Source organism: Nymphalis io, chromosome 23 (assembly GCF_905147045.1).
Source record: "Nymphalis io chromosome 23, ilAglIoxx1.1, whole genome shotgun sequence".
Lineage (NCBI taxonomy): Eukaryota > Metazoa > Arthropoda > Insecta > Lepidoptera > Nymphalidae > Nymphalis > Nymphalis io.
The window spans coordinates 4,354,218-4,378,054 of NC_065910.1; the positions used below are offsets into that span (position 1 = coordinate 4,354,218).

At 35.0% G+C, this 23,837-nt stretch overlaps 2 protein-coding genes across 2 annotated transcripts in view; both read left to right on the forward strand.

Moving 5' to 3' along the window:
* Positions 1–23,837, forward strand: part of LOC126777663 (UBX domain-containing protein 6) — a 410,195-nt gene that overhangs the window by 186,910 nt on the left and 199,448 nt on the right. The gene's annotated exons all lie outside the window — the stretch shown is intronic.
* LOC126777448 (uncharacterized) lies at positions 15,380–22,113 on the forward strand. Its single transcript, XM_050500457.1, has 4 exons — positions 15,380–15,596; positions 16,071–16,153; positions 20,880–21,036; positions 21,944–22,113. Exons 1-4 carry the CDS (start codon positions 15,380–15,382, stop codon positions 22,111–22,113), a joined length of 627 nt encoding a protein of 208 aa, XP_050356414.1.

Sequence of the window (23,837 nt, forward strand, 5' to 3'; positions counted from 1 at the left end):
TTATCAATAAGTGTAAAGCCTACATTACTTTTTATATTTACTTGGTGATAGAGGTTTCGCAATTTCCTCTGGGTAAGTACCACCCACTTATGTGTGTGTGTAACGAAATTCCCGAAGGACATAATATCTAAGTTCCCAAGGTTGGTGACGCATTGGTGATGTAAGCTATGGTTAACATTTCTTTTAATGTCAATGATTATGAGCGTTGATGACCACTTGCCAGGTGGCATATGCTCGTACGCCTACCTATTCCATATAAAAAATGGTTTTTTAAGAGATGAGTTTTGGATGGGTTTCTTACAATGCCAATGTTTGTTTGTACCTACCTATTTTATAAAAAATGAATATGAGTTTGAAAATTTTGAATTACCATTATTTTAGGTTAAATTCTTCTTATCGCTGAAATCAAATATATCATATGTTACTTCTGGATAAAGTAGCGTAGTGATAGCTTGTGATTATATCGCACTGCTGAGCTAAGGCCTCCTCTCCTTTTTTGAGGAAAAGGTTTGGAGTTTATTCCACCATGCTGCTAGAATCACGTTGGTCAAATCAAAGTTTGTGGAATACACATGTGGCACAATAAAGTAGCGTACTAAAGGTGAAATAAATTAAATTCGGTTCAGTAGTTCCAGAGTTTATCTATTACAAGCAAACAATATGAGATAGTATAAACATAGATTTATAATGGATATATTTTGGATTTGTTATAAAATAACGAAAACAAAACATATCAATATGAATTTAATAGGTTGGCATAAATATACAAAGATCGAGGTTGAATTCAGGCAGTACTACTAAGAAGTTACAAACATTAATAATTGAAGTATTTTGAAACATTTTGTAAATCGCTTGTAATATAGCTAGTCTGATTTTTTTGCAATTCATGTACACTCTAGCAGATTACGATGCTGGGGCTTTTTCTGCGTCCGGGTCCTCTCTTTCTGACAACTTTTTCCATCAATATAAGCTGAAAAAGTTTATATCGTTGTTTTCTGAGCACGTATCTCTAGTTCGTCTAAACAAAACATTTCTACAACACACTTTAATTGAAAATTGGTTCTGAATTTTTTTTTGGTTTGTTTGATGAAATTTCAAATTGATTCATCAAAACATATATTTATTTAACAATTTAATATATTTATTACCTATGTGATATAAAACTATTTGAATTCAGGTTTTTTATTTTTTATTAAGCTTTAAAAATAAAGAGAAAAGGTACTAAAAGTAAAAATATCGAGTTTTTTATTAAAAGTTTTTATAAATACTACAAAACTGTTTGAAATTGGTGCCGAAGGCAGGTGCAGGATATATTTTAGTGCAAAAGAGTGTGCGCAATCACAAGTGCACTCTTATTATTTTGTAGGATAGGAAGCAGCCATTTACCAAATACCAAAAAAAATAGTAATAGTCTGTAAATGTCCCACTGCTGGACGAAGGCCTTCTCTTCTCCTCTTTTGAGGGGGAGGTTTGGAGCTTATTCCATAAAACAATATACCTGCTATACATAATATACCACACGGCTCCAGTGCAGTTTAGTGGAATTTCTGCCATATTTGTGACAGAATGTCATTGAAACTAGATACATGGAGGTTTCCCCTTCACCATTAAGTACGAGATGAGTTATAAACACAAATTAAGCACATGAAAATTCAGTGGCGCTTGTTCGGTTTGAACCCACGATCATCGGTTCACGCCTTCTAACCACTGCGCCATCTCGGCTTGGGGAAAAAAACACAGCAAGTAATACCTAAAATTAATAATGCAATAAATTCAATTATGTAAAGAATTTAATTAAGTATTAGCGGAACGAACATAGCTAGAGAGCAAAATAGCTTTTTTATTAATTTCTCAAGCGAAGCAAGTGATTGTGTCCGTCTTGCTTGTAGAGGAAGAGACTTTCAAAGGAATAGCTTGAACAGTAAAGGAGTTAATATGGTATGAAGTCGGTTGAAGAGACATTCGAAAAGTAAATTATCTTCAGACCAAAGAGCATGACTGTTGGATTAGCTTTATATGTAAAATATTATATTCAAAAGTAAAGATTTAATGTTTGAGTGATATTATGCAACATTGACTATAATAATTATAACATTTAAAGGATTACACGTCTCATAATATCGTGACGTATCACCATACGTCACATTTCATTTTCAGAAAAAAAAACACTGTTTTACCAATACTAATCAAGATCACAATTAAATAGAAACTTTATACTTTTATATATTATTATAGAAACTTTAAACTTTATAATTTAACACTGCAATAATATTTTATAAATTTGTTTATGTTAAATAGATTAAGAAATGTGTAGCTCAGTTATATCTTAGCAATGGACAATACCCGTTTAATCGGATCGTCTTGGCACCGAACCCAGTAACTTGTGGAAAGACTGCAGTGAAAATTCTAATCCCCAATCGCTCTAAAGTTTCTGCGGACATCGATAAATTTATGTTCCAACTTTAAGTTTAGGGTCTTCGATGCAGGTCAATACATGGTTACGACTTGAAGAATTTAATCCATGAATTGACTATAAACTTGTGTAAGTATAGTATAGTAAAGCCGAGATGGCCCTGTGGTAAGAACGCGTGAATCTTAACCGATGATCGTGGGTTCAAACCGGGGTAAGCACCACTGAATTTTCATGTGCTTAATTTGTGATTATAATTCATCTCGTGGTTTACGGTGAAGGAAAACATCGTGAGGAAACCTGCATGTGTCTAATTTCACTGAAGTTCTGCCACATGTGAATTCTACCAACCCGCATTGGAGCAGCGTGGTGGAATAAGCTCCAAACCTTCTCCTCAAAAAGAGGAGAGGAGGCCTTTAGCCCAGCAGTGGGACATTCACAGGCTGTTACGGTTACGGTTGTGTAAGTATAAAGGAATTAATTGATAGGCTGGTTGGCGTGGTTGGTAGATACATGCCTTTTACGCCGAAGGTTGTGGGTCCGGTTCCCACCCAGGCATTTGTCCTCAGTCTAGGTGTAATTATCTAATTAAGTATGTATTTACAAAAAGAAAAGTAGTATATAAGTTGTCTGATTTCCATAGTACGAGCTCTGCTTAGTTTGGGATCAGACATAACGAATGATGTGCGAATAAAGTCCCAGGATATTATTATTATTATTATTATAAAAAATACAAAAATATTGTTTGGAGTCTTATAGAATCGTTTTTACTATATGTTATCTTGTTCCTTTTTACATTTATACGAGTTTATATTAATACGTGATGGTATATCTTGGTTTTAATAGACTTCGATACCGTTTAACCGACGATCATGAAAATCGACACATGTCTATATTTGTATTTTTTTTTTTGTATTATAATTTGTATGTTTTCGTACTATCTATTTTATAATTGATCAGAGCACGCAATCTACTACACTGTCCGATCGTTTTATAGTTATTGTTTCCCCAATTTAGATAATTATAAGGAAATACTAAAAATTTATAGATTTAATTCAAACGTTATTTTTTATTCCTGAGATTGCGATTCACTCAGCTTTTATTATTTTTGTCTCTTGACAATATAATAATTCAGGGCAACGTAACGTAATGTAACGTAACGTTTGGAGTTTATAAAACAGTAACATTACAGTAACAGCCTGTGTATGTCTCATAGCTGGGCTAAGGCCTCCTCTCCTGTTTTTGAGGAGAAGGTTTTGGAGCTTATTCCACCACGCTGCTCCAATGCGCGTTTGTGGAATAAATATGGGGCAGAATTTTAGTGAAATAAGACACATGCAGGTTTCCTCACGATGTTTTTTCTTCACCGTCAAGCACGAGATGAATTATAAACACAAATTAAGCATATGAAAATTCAGGCCAATATTTTCATATGATGTAGGATATTTTTTTTATATAATGATAAAACATAATTACATTCACATTCTTTTATATACTAGCTAATATAATAAATTGTGAATGTGGTACAGGGAAGGACATAGGGTGTCTAACACCGGCCTATTCTCCTCATATACGGGCGAAGCCGTGGGCGGAATATTGTCAATAATAATAAATTTAAACTTATACAGAATAAGCATCCATACTAAATACCGTTAACATCTATTGAGAAACTTAATATTTTTTGGAACAGTAAACGCCTGTAGACGTCATATAAATTACTCAGTGATTGCGTAGACTACGTAGGGGACTACGTAATAAGCTACACTACGCAAAATCTACCGTTACCGTTGTTTAAATAATTAAAATGTGTGAGTTAAGGTGTGTGTTATTTTGCATTGATATCAGTTTAAATATAGAACGATAATAATACAGACGATGTTACAGAGATTGTTTCGATTAATTTGTATCGGACATTGATATAGGCAGGTCAAACAAAATGTTATTGCTGAGATAAAGTTATTTCTATGCTCCGCCAACTGGAATAAGATTGGAGATGTGTTTGACCAACAATACAAATATCACTCGCATTATTTATGTATTTCGAGCTATTTCTTTTTTTTTTTTGTATTGGAAATTAAAAAATTTTTTCGGGAAATAAAATTGTTCAAATTACAATTTATTATTTATTTAAATGAATTAGTTTCGGTCTATTAGTTTTATTTTGAAAAAAATGATGAGAGGGAGTTGGAAAATGAATCAATTTATATTATGATAAATACTGATAAAAGCTCTATGAAAACCCAAATAATATATTTAATTAATTTCGTATCCCTGACAACGTGTATGTGAGACGAGATGAGACGTGAAAGTGTAACAAACAAACGAATACACAAACTGACTTTCGTATTCATAATATTAGTAATTGTCGACCACTATTTCAGATACTTGAATAAAGAATATTTTGATTTTGGTTTTGAAAAACAATATGGTCGAATGAACAAGGTCACAATAACTGAAAAGTATACAGTCTGCCTAGCGTTGTCACTCGATAACCATCGTGACGTTTGGGATAGTGTCGGCTGCGCTCCTAACACAAGTTTTATTCTTAGCTGATAATATATTATATATTCAACATCAACGTTCTTTTTAGTATTAGAGCTTAATATTAATAATCCTATAATTAAATTACTTATTCAAATTGGAATTATTATCTAAACTAGCACAATTCAAAAGGACATCCTTATCTCAAAGAAGTACATTCTTAGTTAATCTCCCTAAATCATTAAAATATTCAGAACTTGTCTGAGAGATAGCTGAACGTTTTCCGGAAGTGTCGCCTTACTTAAGTGATTTAAGCATTCGGGGCTTATTACGCAGCACTTAAGGATCGGGTTTGAATATTTTTTTAATAAAAATATTAGATACATTTCATGATAATACATACAAAAAAATGCACAAAAATATAGATAGAACAAAGCGGTGAGCAATATCAGATATAATTTTAAAATCAGAACACAAAAGCAATGTTACCTTACATTGAACGGTGCGGTGCAGTGCGATGCTGTACGGTGTGGGTATAAACGCATTACTACGGCTTAGCTAAATATGTTTAAATATTTTTTAAATGAATTTAATGTAGTGTAAAATTAATTAAATGAAAATATTTTACATTAAGCCTATTATAAGTTAAAAGTGTATGTAGAAAATATTAATAAATAAGGCACATTTTTCTGTATAATATTACAAAGAAAATGAAAAAGCTTGGTCATTGATTTTCAACTTACGTGTAATAACACGTGTATGTGATTAATGGAAAAGAGTTACTACATTGTTTCTTGTCTGTTCTGTCAGTTGCGTTAAAACCAACTTTCTGAAAACTTGAATAAAATGTAGAATAATTTTTGTCTTTTCTAACCTAACAAGTATAAAAATAAATGAATATTATTGCTAAAGATACTCGTAGACACAACTAGTAATACACTAATATTATTAAAAAGTAAGATTTATTTGTTTTTCAGTCTCACGCCAAAAGTAATATTTCAATTGGTCTGAATCTTCTATATTATTATAGTTAATACTTTCAGAATGGCCATGGATTTAAAATATATAACTTATAAATGTTCGAACATCATGGTCAAAATTTAATATAAAACCGTAGCCAGCAATTTATCAGCTTTCTTTTGTTTTATAAGTGTGTGTCACATCTTGTAATTGAATTTTAAAACAGTATTACACAATGTTGCATTTGTGCTTGGGAGGTGGTAGACACTTTCAATCAGAAGAGCATCCGGCCGGTTTGCCTTAAAAAACTTGTAATTTTATTTATATTTTTTACTTGTTATTATTATTATTTTATAACCTCAAATAGTTCACGTATTGATAAACATTCGGATTGTCCGATAAAAAAAGAATTATTTTAAACCTCGCTAAAAGAAAAAGTTACAAAAGTACCGCCTGAATTGCGTAGATATATGCTGTGCAGTTTGTTGTCAATAACAAAAAAAACTTAAGTAGCACGTTTTACAAATTGTTTGTTTCGTTTCTTTCCACTTCATTTTGTAATTAACAAAGTAAAGTGTATTGATTTTTCTAACAGTATATATTTGTAATTCCATTTCTCGTAACAACAATACTAGTGGTTACTTAATACGGCTGCATTCTTTTTCTTCATCACTCGTGAATCAGCGAAGAAATACTGCTAGAATTTGAAGTAAAATAGTTACTTTATTTTTATATATTCAGCTAATGTCATATAGTTTTAACATTATTTATTAGACTATAAATTCCTACTTCGTTCAGTTGACGTTTATAGTTAGTGTTCGATTCTTAGATATTATAGCACGAGACAGCACGGCCAGCAATGTTGTTTCTCACGGAGACGCAAATACTCCGCCCTGCTGACACCAGCTACCTTAACTATCCCGGCTACATGCTTGAAGAATCTTTTAAAGCGAAAGCCGGAGTATGCTTGTTCGTCAGGGCGGATGTTTGTTGTCACCGATTGCGCTGCTTGGAGGACCCCTCCTTCTCCATGTTGGTGGTACGTGTGGACCTGGTTCGTCAGAGTCGAGTCTACGTGTGCCTCTACAGATCCCACAATGGTGACTTGGAGACAAGCCGATTATTCGACCATCTTAGTCGGGTGGCAGATGCTGCGCAAGAGCAGTTTCCTAACGCGGAATTGGTGTTTTTGGGGGATTTTAATGCTCACCATGAATCATGGTTGAAATCCCTCAAAACTGACCATGCTGGAAGAACTGCTCATGCTTTTGCTCTCACACACGACTTGACCCAACTGGTTGATCAGCCCACCAGGATCCCAGACATTGATGGGCAAGCGCCTTCTCTACTGGATCTTCTGCTGACTTCTCACCCGGTGGAATATCAGGTTGTGGTTCAAGCTCCACTTGGTTCTTCGGATCACGGCCTTATATCTACCAAAGTGCCACAGGCCAAGCTGCCGCCATCAGCGGTATGCAAACGTCGCGTTTGACACTATAAGTCGGCAGATTGGGACGGTATGCGCGATTACTATGCGTCGGTCCCTTGGAAGGAAGTTGCTTCAGTGGGAATAACCCGACAGCTAGTGCCGCTGCTGTTGCTGACGAGATCATGTTGCGAATGGAATACTACATTCCTAGCTCAGATCTCATCAATAGGGGTACGCGTAACCGTTGGTTCACGCGTGAATGTGCCGACGCTGTATCATCTAAGCAGGCGGCATATCGCGCGTGGATCAACGGCTGCATTAGCGGGGCATCTAACATTGACTCACTGAAAGCAAACTACAATAAAAATTCCAAGTCCTGTAGGAAGGCATACACGAGAGCGGATGCACAGCGCATTGTACAGATTGGTCATGACCTTATTTCGCATCCTAGGGGCTCCCGTAGCTTCTGGCGTCTGACCAAGTCTGTGCAAAACAATTTCTGCCAACCTTCGCTGCCACCGCTCAGAAATCCGGACGGATCGCTAGCTCACAGTCCGCAGGAGAAAGCCGACCTCCTGGCTAAACTCTTTGCCGACAACTCTGTGATCGATGATTGTAGTGCGCAGCCACCAACAATACCTTCATGTGGCCACACGATGCCTGACATCAAAATCAGGCAACGTGATGTGCGTGCGGAGCTGCAATCACTCGATATACGGAAAGCTAGCGGTCCCGATGGAATACCAGCCATTGTGCTGAAGAAGTGCGCGGCGGAGCTGTCTCCTGTGTTAACGCGCCTGTTCCAACTTTATCTCTCTTCGGGATGTGTGCCGGAGGCTTGGAGAAGAGCTAATGTGCAAGCGGTTCCCAAAAAAGGGGATCGGTCTGACCCGGCAAATTATCGGCCAATAGCTATCACCTCAGTACTTTGTAAGGTGATGGAACGGATTTTAAACAACCAACTGATCCATTACCTAGAAGATCACTGTCTAATTAATGATCGTCAGTACGGGTTTCGACAAAACGGTCCACTGGTGATCTTCTAGCGTACGTAACTCACCTCTGGGGTGAAGCTATCGACAAGCATGGAGAATCGTTGGCTGTCAGCCTCGATATCTCCAAGGCTTTCGACAGGGTCTGGCACAGAAGTCTTCTCTCCAAGCTACCGGCATATGGTCTGCCTACTCAGCTATGCACCTGGATTGCCAGCTTCCTACACAAGCGTAGCCTTCGTGTTTTAGTAGGTGGTTGCGCTTCACAATTCTATGTAGTGAATGCTGGCGTCCCCCAGGGATCTGTGCTATCTCCCACACTCTTTCTTTTGCATATCAATGATATGCTCTCTCTTGGGAACATACATTGCTATGCAGATGATAGTAGTGCAGTGCATGGTGGATACCACGGACGCGCAGTGGCTGGGCGGGCGGAAACTGAGGAGAGGCGGGAGAATCTTGTTATTGAACTCGATAGGACATTAGAGCTCATCGCCAAATGGGGTTCTGATAATCTTGTTGAGTTTAATGCCAAGAAAACACAGGTGTGCGCTCTCACAGAGAAAAAGTCACCATTTTACCCTCATCCCTCCCTCTGTGGCACACCGCTGATGATACAAAGCAAAATCGCCATGCTGGGGATGGACGTTCGCTGCGACCTTAGTCCAAGGGATTACATCGAGGCTATTATAAAAACAGCTTCACGAAAACTCGGAATTCTGAACAAGGTGCGGCGTTTTTTCACGCCACAACAACTGTGCCTGTTATACAAAACACAGGTACGGTCTTGCGTTGAATATTGCTCGCACCTTTGGGATGGCTCCGCTAAGTACCTAATGGAGGCCTTGGACCGGTTGCAGCGACGTGCAGTACGCATTATTGGTAACGTAAAGGTCACAAACACCCTTGAACCTTTACAATTGCTTCGCGAGATAGCAGCACTGAGCGCTTTCTATCGTCTGTATCACGGCGAGTGCTCTGAGGAATTATTCTCTCTAATTCCTGCTTCCCCCTTCCTTCTTAAGTCCACGCGAGCTGGTTCTCGATGTCACCGCCTAACTGTGACATCAATTCCATCGCGCACAAAGAAATTTGGCAACTCCTTTCTTTGTCGCACTACCAAAGAATGGAATTCCTTACCAGCTCACGTGTTCCCCTCCTCTTACAACCCGGGTTCCTTCAAACGAGGCGTGAAGAGGCATCTTGCGGGCCGGCAAGGCGGGGACGGCTAGTACAGAACATTCTTCCCGTCTGTACTGGCCGTCGTCGCGATTGGACTCTTCTACCACTTACCATCAGGTGGAGTAGAGTCATTTGCCATCCCGGGGCAAATAAAAAAAAAAATAGCATTGTTGTTAAGGTATAAAGCCTATTGCAATGGCAGAAGTACTAAATATAATCTAACTTTAGATTTACATAATCAATACGATTTGCTAACAGCTCTGCTAATTTATGCATTATAAACAGTTCTTGATTAATATATCTTTATTTATATTATAATATAATACCTTTACTTTTTAATATTTATATTATAATACTTTACTGCTTATTTCCTCCACTTTAATTAATTTACTCCCAAAGTTTCAGAACTTTTGGAGTGACAACTACGCTGACATTCGCCATTTAATCAATCAACAGCCAATCGTTGTCCACTGCTGAACATAGGCCTCTCCCAAGGTGCGCCAAAGCTCCCTGTCCTCCGCCTTCCGCATCCAGTTGGTGCCCGCCACCTTCTTGAGGTCGTCGGTCCACCTGGCTGGAGGGCGCCCTACGCTGCGCTTGCCGATTCGCGGTCTCCACTCTAGGACTCGTCTGCTCCAACGGCCATCGGTCCTACGACATACGTGACCAGCCCACTGCCACTTCAGCCTGCTAATTTTGCAAGCTATGTCGGTGACTCCGGTTCTTTTCCGGATAATCTCATTTCTGATCTTATCCTTCAAAGATACTCCGAGCATAGCTCGCTCCATAGCACGCTGAGCGACTTTGAATTTGTGGACTAGTCCCGCAGTTAGTGTCCACGTTTCGGCACCGTATGTCATGGCAGGTAAGACGCATTGGTTGAAGACTTTCGTCTTCAAACATTGCGGTATAGACGACTTGAGGACTTGACGAAGGTTGCCAAATGCTGCCCATCCCAAGCGAATTCTTCGATCGGCTTCCTTCTCGAAGTTGTTCCTACCGACTTGTATTATCTGTCCTAGGTAGGTATATTCACTAACAACTTCGAGAGGTTTCCCCTCGACGTATATCGGTCCCGGCACGACATGCCTATTGAACATGACCTTGGTCTTTTCCAAGTTCATACCGAGACCGACACACCGGGAAGACTCGCCTAGGCTACGCAGCATTTCGGTGAGTTGTTCCAGCGACTCTGCTATGATGACGATATCGTCGGCAAATCGAAGGTGTGAGATGTACTCGCCGTTTACATTGACTCCATACCTAGTCCAATCCAGCGTTTTGAAAACGTCTTCCAACGCGTTGGTGAACAGTTTCGGGGATATTACATCCCCCTGTCTCACCCCTCTGCGCAGTTGGATCGCCTTCGTCTTACAGTCCTGGATGTGGACAGTCATTGTAGCGGCGTTGTACAGACATCTCAGTACCTCGATATATCTCCAATCGATATGACATCTCTGCAATGAGTCGAGCACTGCCCAGGTTTCGATGGAGTCGAAGGCTTTCTCGTAGTCCACAAATGCCATACACAGCGGCTGATTGTACTCTTCGGTCTTCTGCACAATCTGCCGAACAGTATGGATGTGGTCCACGGTGCTGTAGCCTGATCGAAAGCCGGCTTGCTCTGGGGGCTGGAACTCGTCAAGTCGTCTGGCGAGACGGTTCGTGACGACTCTTGAGAACAGCTTATACACGTGACTCAGGAGGGAGATTGGTCTGTAGTTTTTCAAGAGGGTTTTATCACCTTTCTTGAAAAACAGTACCACCTCACTCCCGCTCCACGTTTCCGGGGTCTTGCCATGTTGGATGACGGAATTAAAGAGGCTTGCTAGCTCTTTCAGGACCGGAGTCCCGCCTGCCTTAAGCAACTCTGTTGTGATTCCGTCATCTCCCGGAGCTTTGTTGTTTTTAAGCTGTTCTAGAGCCGCCCTAATCTCTCCTTGGTCAACGACCGGGAGCTCCTCGGAGTAATGGCGCATAAGAGGGGCGCGCTGGTCATCAATACTGATTCCCACGGGTTTATCCGATCTTGAAGAGAACAACTGCCCATAAAACCTCTCTACTTCTCCGATAATCTCAGGCCTAGAGGTAACGACCCCACCATTTTCAGTTTTAAGTTTTGTCAGACGCGGCCTCCCAAACTTGCGAGCGAACACTTTCGATCCCCGATTTTGCTCAATCGCAGCCTTGATGGCACGGGTATTGGAGCGTCGGAGATCGCGTCGCGTCAGCGTTTTTATTGTTCGGTTTAAGGCCTTATCTGACAAAAACGATGGTAGTTCTCGTCGTTTTCTCATGAGCTCGAGTGTCTCAGCAGAGAGTTTTGGTGCGTTGTCTCTTCTCTGTGGCGGAAAACACTTGCGGGATGTGTTTTGCAGTATTTTGACCAGCGTGTCGGTTCTCTCATCAATGCTGCTTATGGTTTCCAACGCGGTGAATTGATTTTGAAGTTCCATTTGGAACTTTTCGGAGCCTTGAGCAGCTTGGAGCATGGTAGGTCGGAGAGTAGACCTCATCATTCTCGATCTTTCGGCTTTTAAGTTGATATTTAGAGTGCCTCGAACCAAGCGGTGATCACTTCCGGTATTAAACCTGTTGATCACTGAAACATCTCTAAATATGTGCCTTTTATTCGAAATGATAAAGTCTATCTCGTTCCTTGTCACGTTATCGGGGCTTCGCCAGGTCCACCTCCTCTGAGGCTTCTTTTGAAAGAAAGAATTCATCAAAAAAAGCCCCTGCGCTTCGAGAAAGTTTACCAGCATTTGCCCCCTGTGATTTCTGCAGCCCAAGCCGTAAGGTCCGACTTTCGATTCACCGCTATCTTGTACTCCCACTTTAGCATTAAAGTCTCCCATAACAACATTGTAGTGGGCCCTCGAGGTGTCGTTGAGGGCCTTTGCGATGTCCTCGTACATCGCTTCGACCACATCATCAGAGTATGTCGAAGTTGGCGCATATACCTGTACAACCTTCAGGGAGTACCTGTCGGAAAGTTTTAGGACAAGGTACGCTACCCGATTCGACACACTACTGATTTCCACAATGCTGCTAATGAGATCCTTTTTGACAAGAAAACCGACACCACCCTGGGAGAGGTTATCACCTTCGCGGAAGTAGAGTAAGTTACCGGACTCTAGAGTTATCGTGTCCTCCCCCTGTCTTCGGACTTCAGATAACCCCAGTATATGCCAGTTTATATGACTTAACTCTACTTCTAATTCGGCGAGGTGATGGTCCAGCCTCATCGAGCGTCCATTATACGTTGCCATTTTCAGTCGTTTTATACGGTAGCCTGCCGTGAACCGGTGATTCTTAGCACCCCCTGCCCTGCCGATACCGCGACCGCTACCTTGGTCGGGCCTAGCGGGCTTGCCGGTAACTGGGGGCCTTTTTTTGGGCGCATCTGCCATTAAGGGAGGGGTTTGCCCATACTCGCCGCGCTGGGCAGGCGTGTTGGCGAGCGCAGTAGGGGGTAAGATGTTTATGGGAGGGGGGACGCTGCTGCCCATCCCCCCTTTTCCCCGTCCCTCAGTCGCCTCTTACGACACCCACGGGATGAGATTGGGGGAGTACTATTCTAAGCCGGTACTCCACGGCAATCGCCATTTAATCACTAATCCATAATTAATTTTATAATTATAATTATCATCTTCTACTTTCGTCTTTATTTCTTACATAAAGCAATTCCTAATTAATTTCAAAGGATAAAATTTTAGATTTTTTTATTACTGTCATTGATGTCAAAAGTTAACAATTATGGCATTATCAGAAATCTGAATTAAATAGCGTTTAAGTCTGAGCTGATATTAATATTGAATCAATTCAATGAATATCAATCAATGAAATGAATACATACCTACTATATTCGTATATGTTAAAATAAATACCGTAATAAAACATCAGTGAAGCTTTAGTTTCGTGAAATTCGGTTAAAAATACAAACAAATATGAGGGAACAATTTATTTCAACTTGTTTTCAACTTGCCATGTAATAAATTGATAGCAATTTTATTCCAAACTTTGAAAACGTCATAGCGACTTAGACACGAGACTTAGTAACATTTAATTTTTACCAAAACAAGACGTGTCTGTGACGAAAGTTTTGAAGTGAGCTCTTAAATAATATCAATGGTTTTGTTTTTAAAGGTATTGGTAATAATATTGGAAAGCAAACTAATATTTACTTCGAAGTTAAACATAATGTGATTTTTTATTTCTCTCCTAATACAATTTACCTTTTCGTAAACTTGATTTAGTTAACTCGCCAGTGTCTCGTTTGTTTTTAAGATTAATTAAATAAGCACAGTTTTTTGGATCCATCGGGAGCTTAGTCAATTAAATTACGGAAATTTTTTTTATTAAATATATCTATTTACTTAATGTTTTGCTTTTCCTTGCTTGTGAATAGCATTGTAAGTTAAAGTTTATAGGTTAGGTAGGTATTTCGCTAGTTCATAAGAAGTGCTTATTTATAAATACATATTTACCTTTCAGTTATAAAAGGATCAATTTTCTGTAAAGGTATTTCTGAATAGATTAAGAGAATGCTGTTTTTCTCATGGCCAATTATATTTTGCCCTATATAATAAGTTCCGGTACAGCGAACACCAATACAAACTAATACCCCACGAAAATGAAACTAAAAATATTGTACGAATTTCATAAACGCAGACTTAAGATTGTGATTATGATTAGTGATTTCTTTAAGTTATACCCGGGTGAAACTGCGTACTTGAAATAATATATATATATACTTCGTTATATATATATTATTTATTATACTTCGTTATATATATATTATTTCTAGTTGAGAAACGCCATCGAGCTAATATCGTATCGAATAGTTTCCGAAGTTTTTTCCTTTATCTATCTCACTTTTGTACCTGTTTCAAATGTTGAAAAGGTTTTTTTTTATCCGATTCGAAACATCGACTTTCTCGGTTTGCAACAAAAAAACCGTCAACGATAAGCAAGGAACGTAATTAAACCGGTGTTTGCAAGTGCTTCGTCTGCGTTTTATCCGGTTTTCTTTATCCGTTATTCGTGCACTTGGTAATTAAAGCTTCAGCTTACTCAGATCTAAAAAGACTTCAGTTTTTCTTGACTAATGTTTTTCACTGTTTCAGTAAAAAGACGAAATAGTTAAAGGACGAAAAATTAATTGAATATTTTTTACGCAAAAGTATAATAAAATAAGATTTCCTTATTTGATATAAAAAAATAATAACTGTAAATACATTTTTTTCATTAATTTATCTTTCGTTTGTATAAAACTGGCCACTTTTAAATTAAATTAATTTTAAATTTTAAATTAAGATCTACCTTCAAAGGAGAGGTAATCAATATATCACCTTAGGATGATATATTATTTTGTTTTTGTTGCAAATAAAAGACTAGTTTTTACCCAAGGTTTAATCAAGACCTTGAAATTCTGTTTAAAGCATTAATAAATTTTGTTGTTTTAAATATGTCAAGACTAATATTATAAATTGTTTGCAAACGAGGCTTGGAGAGGCAGCTTGCCGGCGAGGGCTATTTGCCATATTAAGAAAATGTGACCGCTGAACTCCGAAGTATCATGGTTATAAAATAATTTATAATTAAAGAACAAAAATGTTGATCGTCGAAATGACTGTCGAAAGAAAGGGCAAAAAATAAAAATGCAATTTGCAGCCAAAGCCGAGAATATAATAAATAAAAGGGACACATGTTTCATAGCCCTACATATTTTTATTAAGTAAAAACATAAAAAGCTCTTATATTAATTGAATTTGCTTACAATAATATTGAGCAAACAATATCGATCATTTTAACGAAATTAATAAATAAACAATTTCGAAAACGTTAAAATTTTATCGTTCATTGAGTAACAATTCAGCTATCATTCCGGTACAATCATAAGTAGAAGAGGAAATTACAAAAATGTTACTCATAAACAAGAATTATCGAAACAATTTTATCGATGAAAAGCTCCAAGCTGCTCTCTTACCTCTTAACCTTTTTCAAAACATATTCTTCCAATCCAAATATACAATCAAAAATAATTTTGTATATCCCAAAAGTTATATGTATAATATTGTATCATTTATATTCATAGTTCTCCTTTTATATTGCCACTTTTTTCATATGAGAATTGAAGGTATATTTTCTAAGCATATTCCGAAAAACACCTTAAACTATGCGACTTTCTTAAGTTTTATTCTCTACTGTCTAGATAGCATTATTTTATTTGTCAACAATGTTTATTATAGTAAAAGTACTGTTAAATTTATTACAAATATTCAAAAAATTATTAAGGTTACCCGCGAAAATTCCTTTAACTTTGATAAATATTTGAAAAAATGGCAAAAAGGCAATTGGCATTACATTATGTATCTTCTTACGTTATACTTAATAATATCTGTCGTTTATTCTAGAATGTGCTACGTTCATTGGAAGTTCTTTAGTGTTTCTTATAGCGCATATATATTTATTTTAATTTTTTATGACGTCAGTATCTTATGTGCATTTAGATATATGATGTTAATTAGAATCTGTTTTAAATTGTGGGTTTATAATGTTTCACAAAATTCAATCGCACAATATCGTTTCGGTCGAAAAACAAGAAATCAAGATGTTTATTTCAAAAGAATGTTCGAGAACTATATTAACATTATAGAATCGTTTGATTTATTTAAAATAATTTTTCAGGTACCAGTGAGTATTGATTTATAGAACAATTAATTTATGAGACGTTTTAAATATAATAATAATATTAAAGGTTAAGTCATTATTTATTTCAGATATTACTGCAAATATCTATAACTTTAGGTCATAGCTTGAACTACGTACAAATGTTAATAGAAATGGGCAAGTTAAACATAATTGCGAACACATCAGTTAGTATTATTATATAATTGAAATTAATATTAAAATTTTATTTTACAATAATTAATAATAAAATTTTCAGAAGATAATAAATCTTACGGAGATTTATGTACTCGGATGGCTATTGAAAAACATTACCCTTCTTAGCATGTGCATTAAAGAGTGCGAATATTTCTATTCAAATATAATAGAGGCTGAGAGGCAGTGCATGTTACGTTCAGAAAATAATGAGTCTGAAGGTAATATTATTATTTTATGTATCTTTTGGTGTATCTTTCTATTATTTCATCTAAGTGAGTAGATTGACTAGAATAAAAAAACAAACTTTTCTATTTTATCTGGATGGTTAATGACAGGGATATATGTATTAACGCTATCGCTGGTTGTAGTTCAGGTTCTTGCGTAGTTTTTTCCCTTAACATCAGTTTCTCCATCCGTATCATAAATATTACCTCCAGTACAGTTGTCAAGTAGAAAATTATTGATATTAACCACATATCTATTTACAGGTACGAGGAAGTTATATAAAAATATTCGTCGATTAAACAGAGCCAAGTTCACCAAGATGACCGCCTGCCGAATCTTCACAGTGGACGCGGCGCTGCCCTTACGTTACATTGATATATTCGCTGTTTATACTATTGTTATTTTGCAATTTGCCTTTCCATAAAATCGTTTGATTAAAATCAATACTAAGGAGCATCTTAAGTATATATGTTACATATATTTACATTGTATTTAGTTATGTGACTTACGAAGTTAATTAAGATTTAATCATTTGTATGCAGTTGTAGTGTTATAGTTCTGTTGGATATTTTATTCTTAGTAGTGTATTGTTGGATTACGACTGTTTCTTCGCTACGTCTTTTTCTGTATCAACGACAGCGCGTTCGTAATAAAATATGATTAACATTGTAAGTGTCAAATTGTATCGGAATTATGTTATTATGAAATAAATAAATGTGTCTCTTTCTTGCTTAAAAGTAGACCTGTATTGATGATACAAAAAATCTTGGGATGAAATGCAGATACACAGTTTAGTAGTCTGGTATATCCAAAATAATAGTTACTCAGTGATCATCGTTCATTCAGAAGATTAAAAGCTTGATGTTAAATGGAAAGTGTCAAACCGAATTGTATGCCATGACGGTAAACGTCATGACGCCGTCGTAACTCTCCACCGTCGCGCTCTATATTCATGTGTGTGCGTTGCATCTCATTTTTAAAATAATTAAAGGAAATTGTAGGCTCTTACATTATATTTTATATATTCGCTTATTTGACAATTTTTTTTAAATTCTTAGTTGGTTTTCTTAAATCATGCTTTTTTATACTAATAACCATCAATTTCTATAATTTGAACTCTCAAATCTGCCAGGCGTCGTATGTGACTCACATTTTTTTTATTTTCTACATTCTATAAACTGAAAACTAAATGATACTCGTATTTTATCATACTCGTATAATATAACACTCATCAAATTTATGAATAAAATGAAGTAAATATTAATTTAAAACAAATAAATTGATAAAATTAATTTTTAATTATGTTTGTTATTCCATTTAGGAAACTGATTGCTTTATTACCCTTTGGTTGGAAAATTAAGCTAAAAGGGAAATTGTTTATTATTAATTGAATAAATAATGTGTAAAAATGTAGTTTTTTGTTTGAAAGACCTTGCGATGATATTATTTAGAATCAAATCACAAAGATCGCTGATCTTGACGATATAAGGTCAAACTAATTTAAATTTTTGTAATAGACAAACATGTTGCGTTAAAAATGTGTTTTTTTTTTAAGTTGCTGCGGGAAATACCATGTCTGTTAGTACTAGCTAAGTAATAAACTTAAAAGCTCTTATAGATAGGGAGTTGGCGAACAAAATTTCTACACGATTTGCTCATGTGGTAGACATTGTTAATGCCAACGCTCTTAACAACTGCCTCTGACGTTGAAATTTAAATTTCTTCTGAAAACGACTCTGAATTTAAGTTATTTTACGATTTGATAAAATGTATATAATGCACTCCTGGGTGCACTACGTTGTCTGATTATTGACATCGTTATGAAATGATCTGCCAGTATGTTGCATTTGCGTTGTCAATTTGCAGCACCTCGAAAATGTAGAAAATGTGTAATATATAATTTGTTCATGTCTAAATATATAAATATGAGGTTTGTATTACTTCCCAGCTTGTAAAAATCGATATCAGTGTGGAGCCATTAGCAAAGTTCATTACTCAACATGTCATTGGTGAGCACTGGAGACACATACAGCAAGGATATAAAGTTTTTCCATATTGCAATCCTAGATTTTCTTTAAATAATAAATAATATAGTAGTAGATATAATGTAGCAGTTCATTATTAAGCATACCTAAATATAAATATGCCAAATTTTAAGATATTTCTATATACAATTTTGAAGTTCAATCCAACTCTAGGAGGGATGTTTACAGTCATATAACTATTTTATATCCAGTGTTCCCTACCCCTACCACCACAACCACGATAGTTAGTATTGCTAACGTGCTGCAAAATCGCTAGGGGTATTTTCTGATTGATCTTCTGTATTAGGGTTTGCAGTAAATGAAATATTACTTCATTTTGAAGACTTCGAGACGCTTTACACTGATTTACTCACAATATTCTAAATAACATGCACAATACAAACTGAGATATTGTTGTGACTGAGGAATATAAATAAACAAGTCATAAGTTTATAAAAGTACCCTCTTATACTATTATTAACATTATTTGGATTACAGCGGTCAAATGACTTTCGCCATCTTTGTAGGTTTATAAGTGTTTTAAAGTGTAAACAAATTAAATACTAGTTTTGTTCAGGTATTTAAATGCGTCTGTTCAAAATAATAAATGTCACAAATTACCGGAAAATTTGATTAAAAGTTTTAAAATAAGTAAACTTTTAAATTATAAAACCGGTCAAATGAATGCTCTCGTCTTTCTAGTGTTAAGTAAGAAAATCTACCTCAAAATAATCAATTAAACTAATTGATTTTAAATAGAAAGTCGAGAGGAGCGATTTAAAAACAAATTTCAAATATTCGCGATTTTATAATTTCTTCTAAGTATAAACAGCTCAAAATCAGTGATAGAAATGTCTGTCAATATTTTTTAATTACGTAAGTAAACGGAGACGCTTAGCTCGTCCCCAGATGCAAATAATTTAGAATTTATTTTTACTTTGAAGCGCAATAATTTAGAAACACACTGTCATTTAACTTTAATGTAATGGACTATATAGTTTTGTATTGATCTGAACTTCAACCATTATCGATATGAAACCTTAACAAATCATATACCGAAGCGTTCATCAGCTTCCTAGCTATAACATTAATCGCCCGTGTTTACAAATATTAAACAAATTATATTGATCATGCTTTTAAGGAAATTGACTAATATATTTAACATTACACGAACATTAGAGTTAACGGGCTAGCACTGAGTCATAATTCAGCTTTCATTACGGTTCTCGTATAATGAAATAAACGAAGATAAAAATTTTGCAAAAATGACTTCAATTAGAATAAATGAAAATAATTTTATCGATAAAAAACTCCAAGCCGCTATCTTTCCGATTAATCTATTTCAAAATATATTTTTTCAATCTAATTATTCAATTAAAAACAATTTCGTTTATCCCAAAGGCTATATTTATATAACCTTTTCATTTATATTCACAGTTATATATTTATATATCCACTATTTACATATGCAATTTGATGGCTTGTCTAATATTGCACCATTAAAAACTTTATATTATTCAATGTTGTTAAATTTTTATCTTTATTGCTTCGATAGTATTATATTATTTATCAATAATGTTTATAATAATAAATATACTTTTCAAATGATAATAAATTTGCAAAAAGTTATTAATTTAACGAGAGAAAATACCCATAGTCTTAATAATTATTTAAAAAAATGGCGAAAAGAAAATTGGTACTGTATAATTTGGTATTGTATATCGTATACCTTGATGGTTTTCATTAATACTCAAATGTTTTATAATAAGTGGTCGTTTACCAATCTGTTTCATGAACTCTATCTTTTACTTTTTATTATTTATGATATTAATATGCTATGTGCGTTTCGATATATGAAATTAATTGGGATGTGTTTAAAGGTATGGGTTCTTAACATTCCAAATTTTTCAAAGAATGGAACTCATTATGTTTATAGAAATATTAAAAGAGCTAAGGCTAATAATTTAAAAAAAAAGCTCGATCTATATATTACTATAGAAGAATCATTTGATTTACTTAAAACTATTTTTCAGGTACCAGTGAGTATTGATTTATAGAAAAATTAAATTGTAAAGTAATTTAAATTAAAAAATTATTAAAAAGACATTTTTTTATTTCAGATATTACTGCAAATATTTTATACATTTACTCATAGTTTGATTTACGTCCAATTGTTTATAGAAATGGGCAAACTAAAAGTTATTGTGAATACATCTGTAGGTATCTTAGTTCTTTTTTTTAAATGAGTATTTAAAGTTTATTATACAATATATAATCATTTTCAGAGTACAGGAATTCTCCTAGAGATATACGTCTTAGGGTGGATGGTTAAAAACCTTTTACTTCTCAGTTTATGCGTTAAGGAATGCGAAGATTTCTATACCAATGTAATAGAGGCCGAAGTACAGTGCATGTTACATTCCGAAAATAATGAGTGCGAAGGTATATATTTATATATATCTATTAATTGATAAGTCTGTGAACATTGACGGGTCATAGAAATACATCGAATTATTTTTAAGAAATACTAATATATTATGTCCTTCTGACCGATTTCGGTAACGGCAGCCAATCTCAAGAGAGATAAGCCACCTGCGAGGGATACATTATAGTGCACAAGTGTGTGAGCAAACAGATGCAATGTCTATTTCCTCACTCTCATAATCCAATGGGACGAAAATTCGACACGACCGGAGATAGTTCAGGCGCAGGACCAACGGAATAGCGTGCTTATCGAGGCATGGGATTGTACATCACGACTACGGGCTGCTACTGAGAATTTTTGTCAGAAAAATAACTTTTTTGTTGTACCGACTTGGGATTTAAACCCAGAACCTTGGGATCTGCGACCTTATCTAGCCACTAGAGATTGGCCGAAATCGGTCAGGAGGCCGTCATGTATTATTTCTTTCAAATGCTATTAAAATAGGACCTTTTGGAATAAAACCGTATTTCATTAACTGAAACTTGAAAATAAAGCAATAATATCGATTAGTACTTATGAGAGTCAAACGTTGTAATATTTAAAAAAGAAAAATACTTGAATGATAGTAGAGCATTAGATAATTATTATTATTACTTATTTTAAATATGTTGTTATCTGGCACAATTATTATAACGATAAAGTAATTAATTTAATACACTCACTTAACTTTTAAACCGAAACACAACAAAACAATACACGAACAATGTATTGTTATTTCATGATTGAACAGCTAATGAGTATCTTCCCAGATAGGCTTACCGATAATGTTAGCTTTAAAAAAATACAGTTACTAGTTTATAACGTATTATATTATTATATAGGATCAACATTATTTCATCTTAATAATCATGTATCTATTTACAGGTATGAAGACGTTATATAAAAATGTTCGTAGATTAAACAGAGCCAAGTACAGCAAGATGACAGCTTGTCGAATCTTCACAGTGGACGCGGTCCTGCCCTTACGTTGCATTGATATATTCGCTGTTTACACTATTGTCCTATTGCAATTTGCCTTTCAATCAAATAAATAATAGTTATTACAAATCATACACAATAAATTAATCTATATGCCTTACATAGCATGTTGTGTTTAAATATTTATTATCAATATACTTATTATAAGTGTTCAGAATTCACATTACTTTTAGTTTAAAGATTATAAAATTAATTAAAGATGTAATTTTATGGAAAATATTTATCGTTTAATTGTTTAACTGTTTTATTACATAATATGCAAAAATATGAATATGTTCTTATTTTTCAGGATGTATAGTCATTTATTGATAATATGCATTGAGTAATTACCGGGTTTTTTAATGATAACGTAAAAAGAGCTTGATTAAACTAACTATGAAACAAGAAAATGCAACATTATTAAACAAGTTAGAAAACTGTTGTAATTTTATACTAAGTAAAAGTTATTAATACTTAAAAATTATAACATATTTACACGTAAGCATTTCATAACATTTAATTTAAAATACATTTAATTTATACTGGTGGTAGAGCTTTGTGCAAGCTCGTCTGGGTAGGTACCACTCACTCATCAGATATTCTACCGCAAAACAGCAGTATTTGGTATTTTTGTGTTCCGATTTGAAGGGTGAGTGAGTCAGTGTAATTACAGGCACAAGGAACATAACATCTAAGTTCTCAAGGTTGGTGGCGCATTGGTGATGTAAGCGATGGTTAACATTTTTTACAATGCCAATATCTATTCCTATTCTATAAAAAAAAGCAATACATGGAAAATATTTACGATTGATCATTTAAAGTAATTAAAAAGTTTAAAAGTAATAATGCAGTAACACACAAAGAAATGTAATTCGATTTTAACTTTTTAAGAGAAATCTTTATCATTCTTATCAAAGAATGACACGTACTTCTTTTATCTATAACTGAAAACCAAACGTGATTAATTATATTATTTCTTGTTGCAAATTCGCGAATAAATTCTTTGCCAAATGAAATTAGGACGATGATGAGTTGAATATTTAAATGATAATTGAATGATAAAATTAATTTATTGGTGCAAACGATTGGTTTATTAAGTCATTTATCAAATTGATAAATCCGTTCTAGTGAATACTGGAATGAAAAACATCAGGGAATTTTTTGAGGATTTGTTTAATTTATTGTAATTTAACGTAGTCATAAAGAGATGAGTATTTAGCCCAGCAGTGAGACATTTACATGCTATCTCGGTACAATTTACATTCCGATGGTATGGATAGGTAGATGTTGGCAGTGAAAAGTACTAACCAATAGGCCTACTTGAATGAAGATTATTTTTGTTTTTGATTTAAAAAATTTGTGAGCATTCCACACAGTGGGAACAGGCCTCGGCTCCTTTCGAAGAAACCATTTATACGTTAGACGCTTTTCTCAAACCGCTGATAGAAATATTAGTTGTTATTGCACGCTCTTTAAAACTTTTAGCCTCCGACGTTTCTTGTTTTGGCAAAAATGTAACTTATAACTCAGAAGTCACGTAGCTAGGTCGTTATGGCGATAAAGTAGTACAAAATCGCTAACAATTTGTTACGGAAACGGGAAATGTTGAAAACAAAAAATAATTCCTGCATTTTGCATCATGAATATACACAAATTTTATTTCTTATTTTAATGATATAAATATAGTGATGATCATATATACATATATATATAATGATATGTATATTATATAAATGATATATATAAATTAAGAATATTTTTGAAAATATCGAGCAAATAATATATCGTATAAAATGAGTGA

Coding starts and splice junctions, on each gene's coding strand:
- LOC126777448 (XM_050500457.1), top strand. CDS start 15,380: ATGTTACTCATAAACAAGAATTATCGAAACAATTTTATCGATGAAAAG. Junction 15,597..16,070: donor TTTTCATATGAGAATTGAAG/GTATATTTTCTA, acceptor CAAGAAATCAAG/ATGTTTATTTCAAAAGAATG. Junction 16,154..20,879: donor AAATAATTTTTCAGGTACCA/GTGAGTATTGAT, acceptor AATCATTTTCAG/AGTACAGGAATTCTCCTAGA.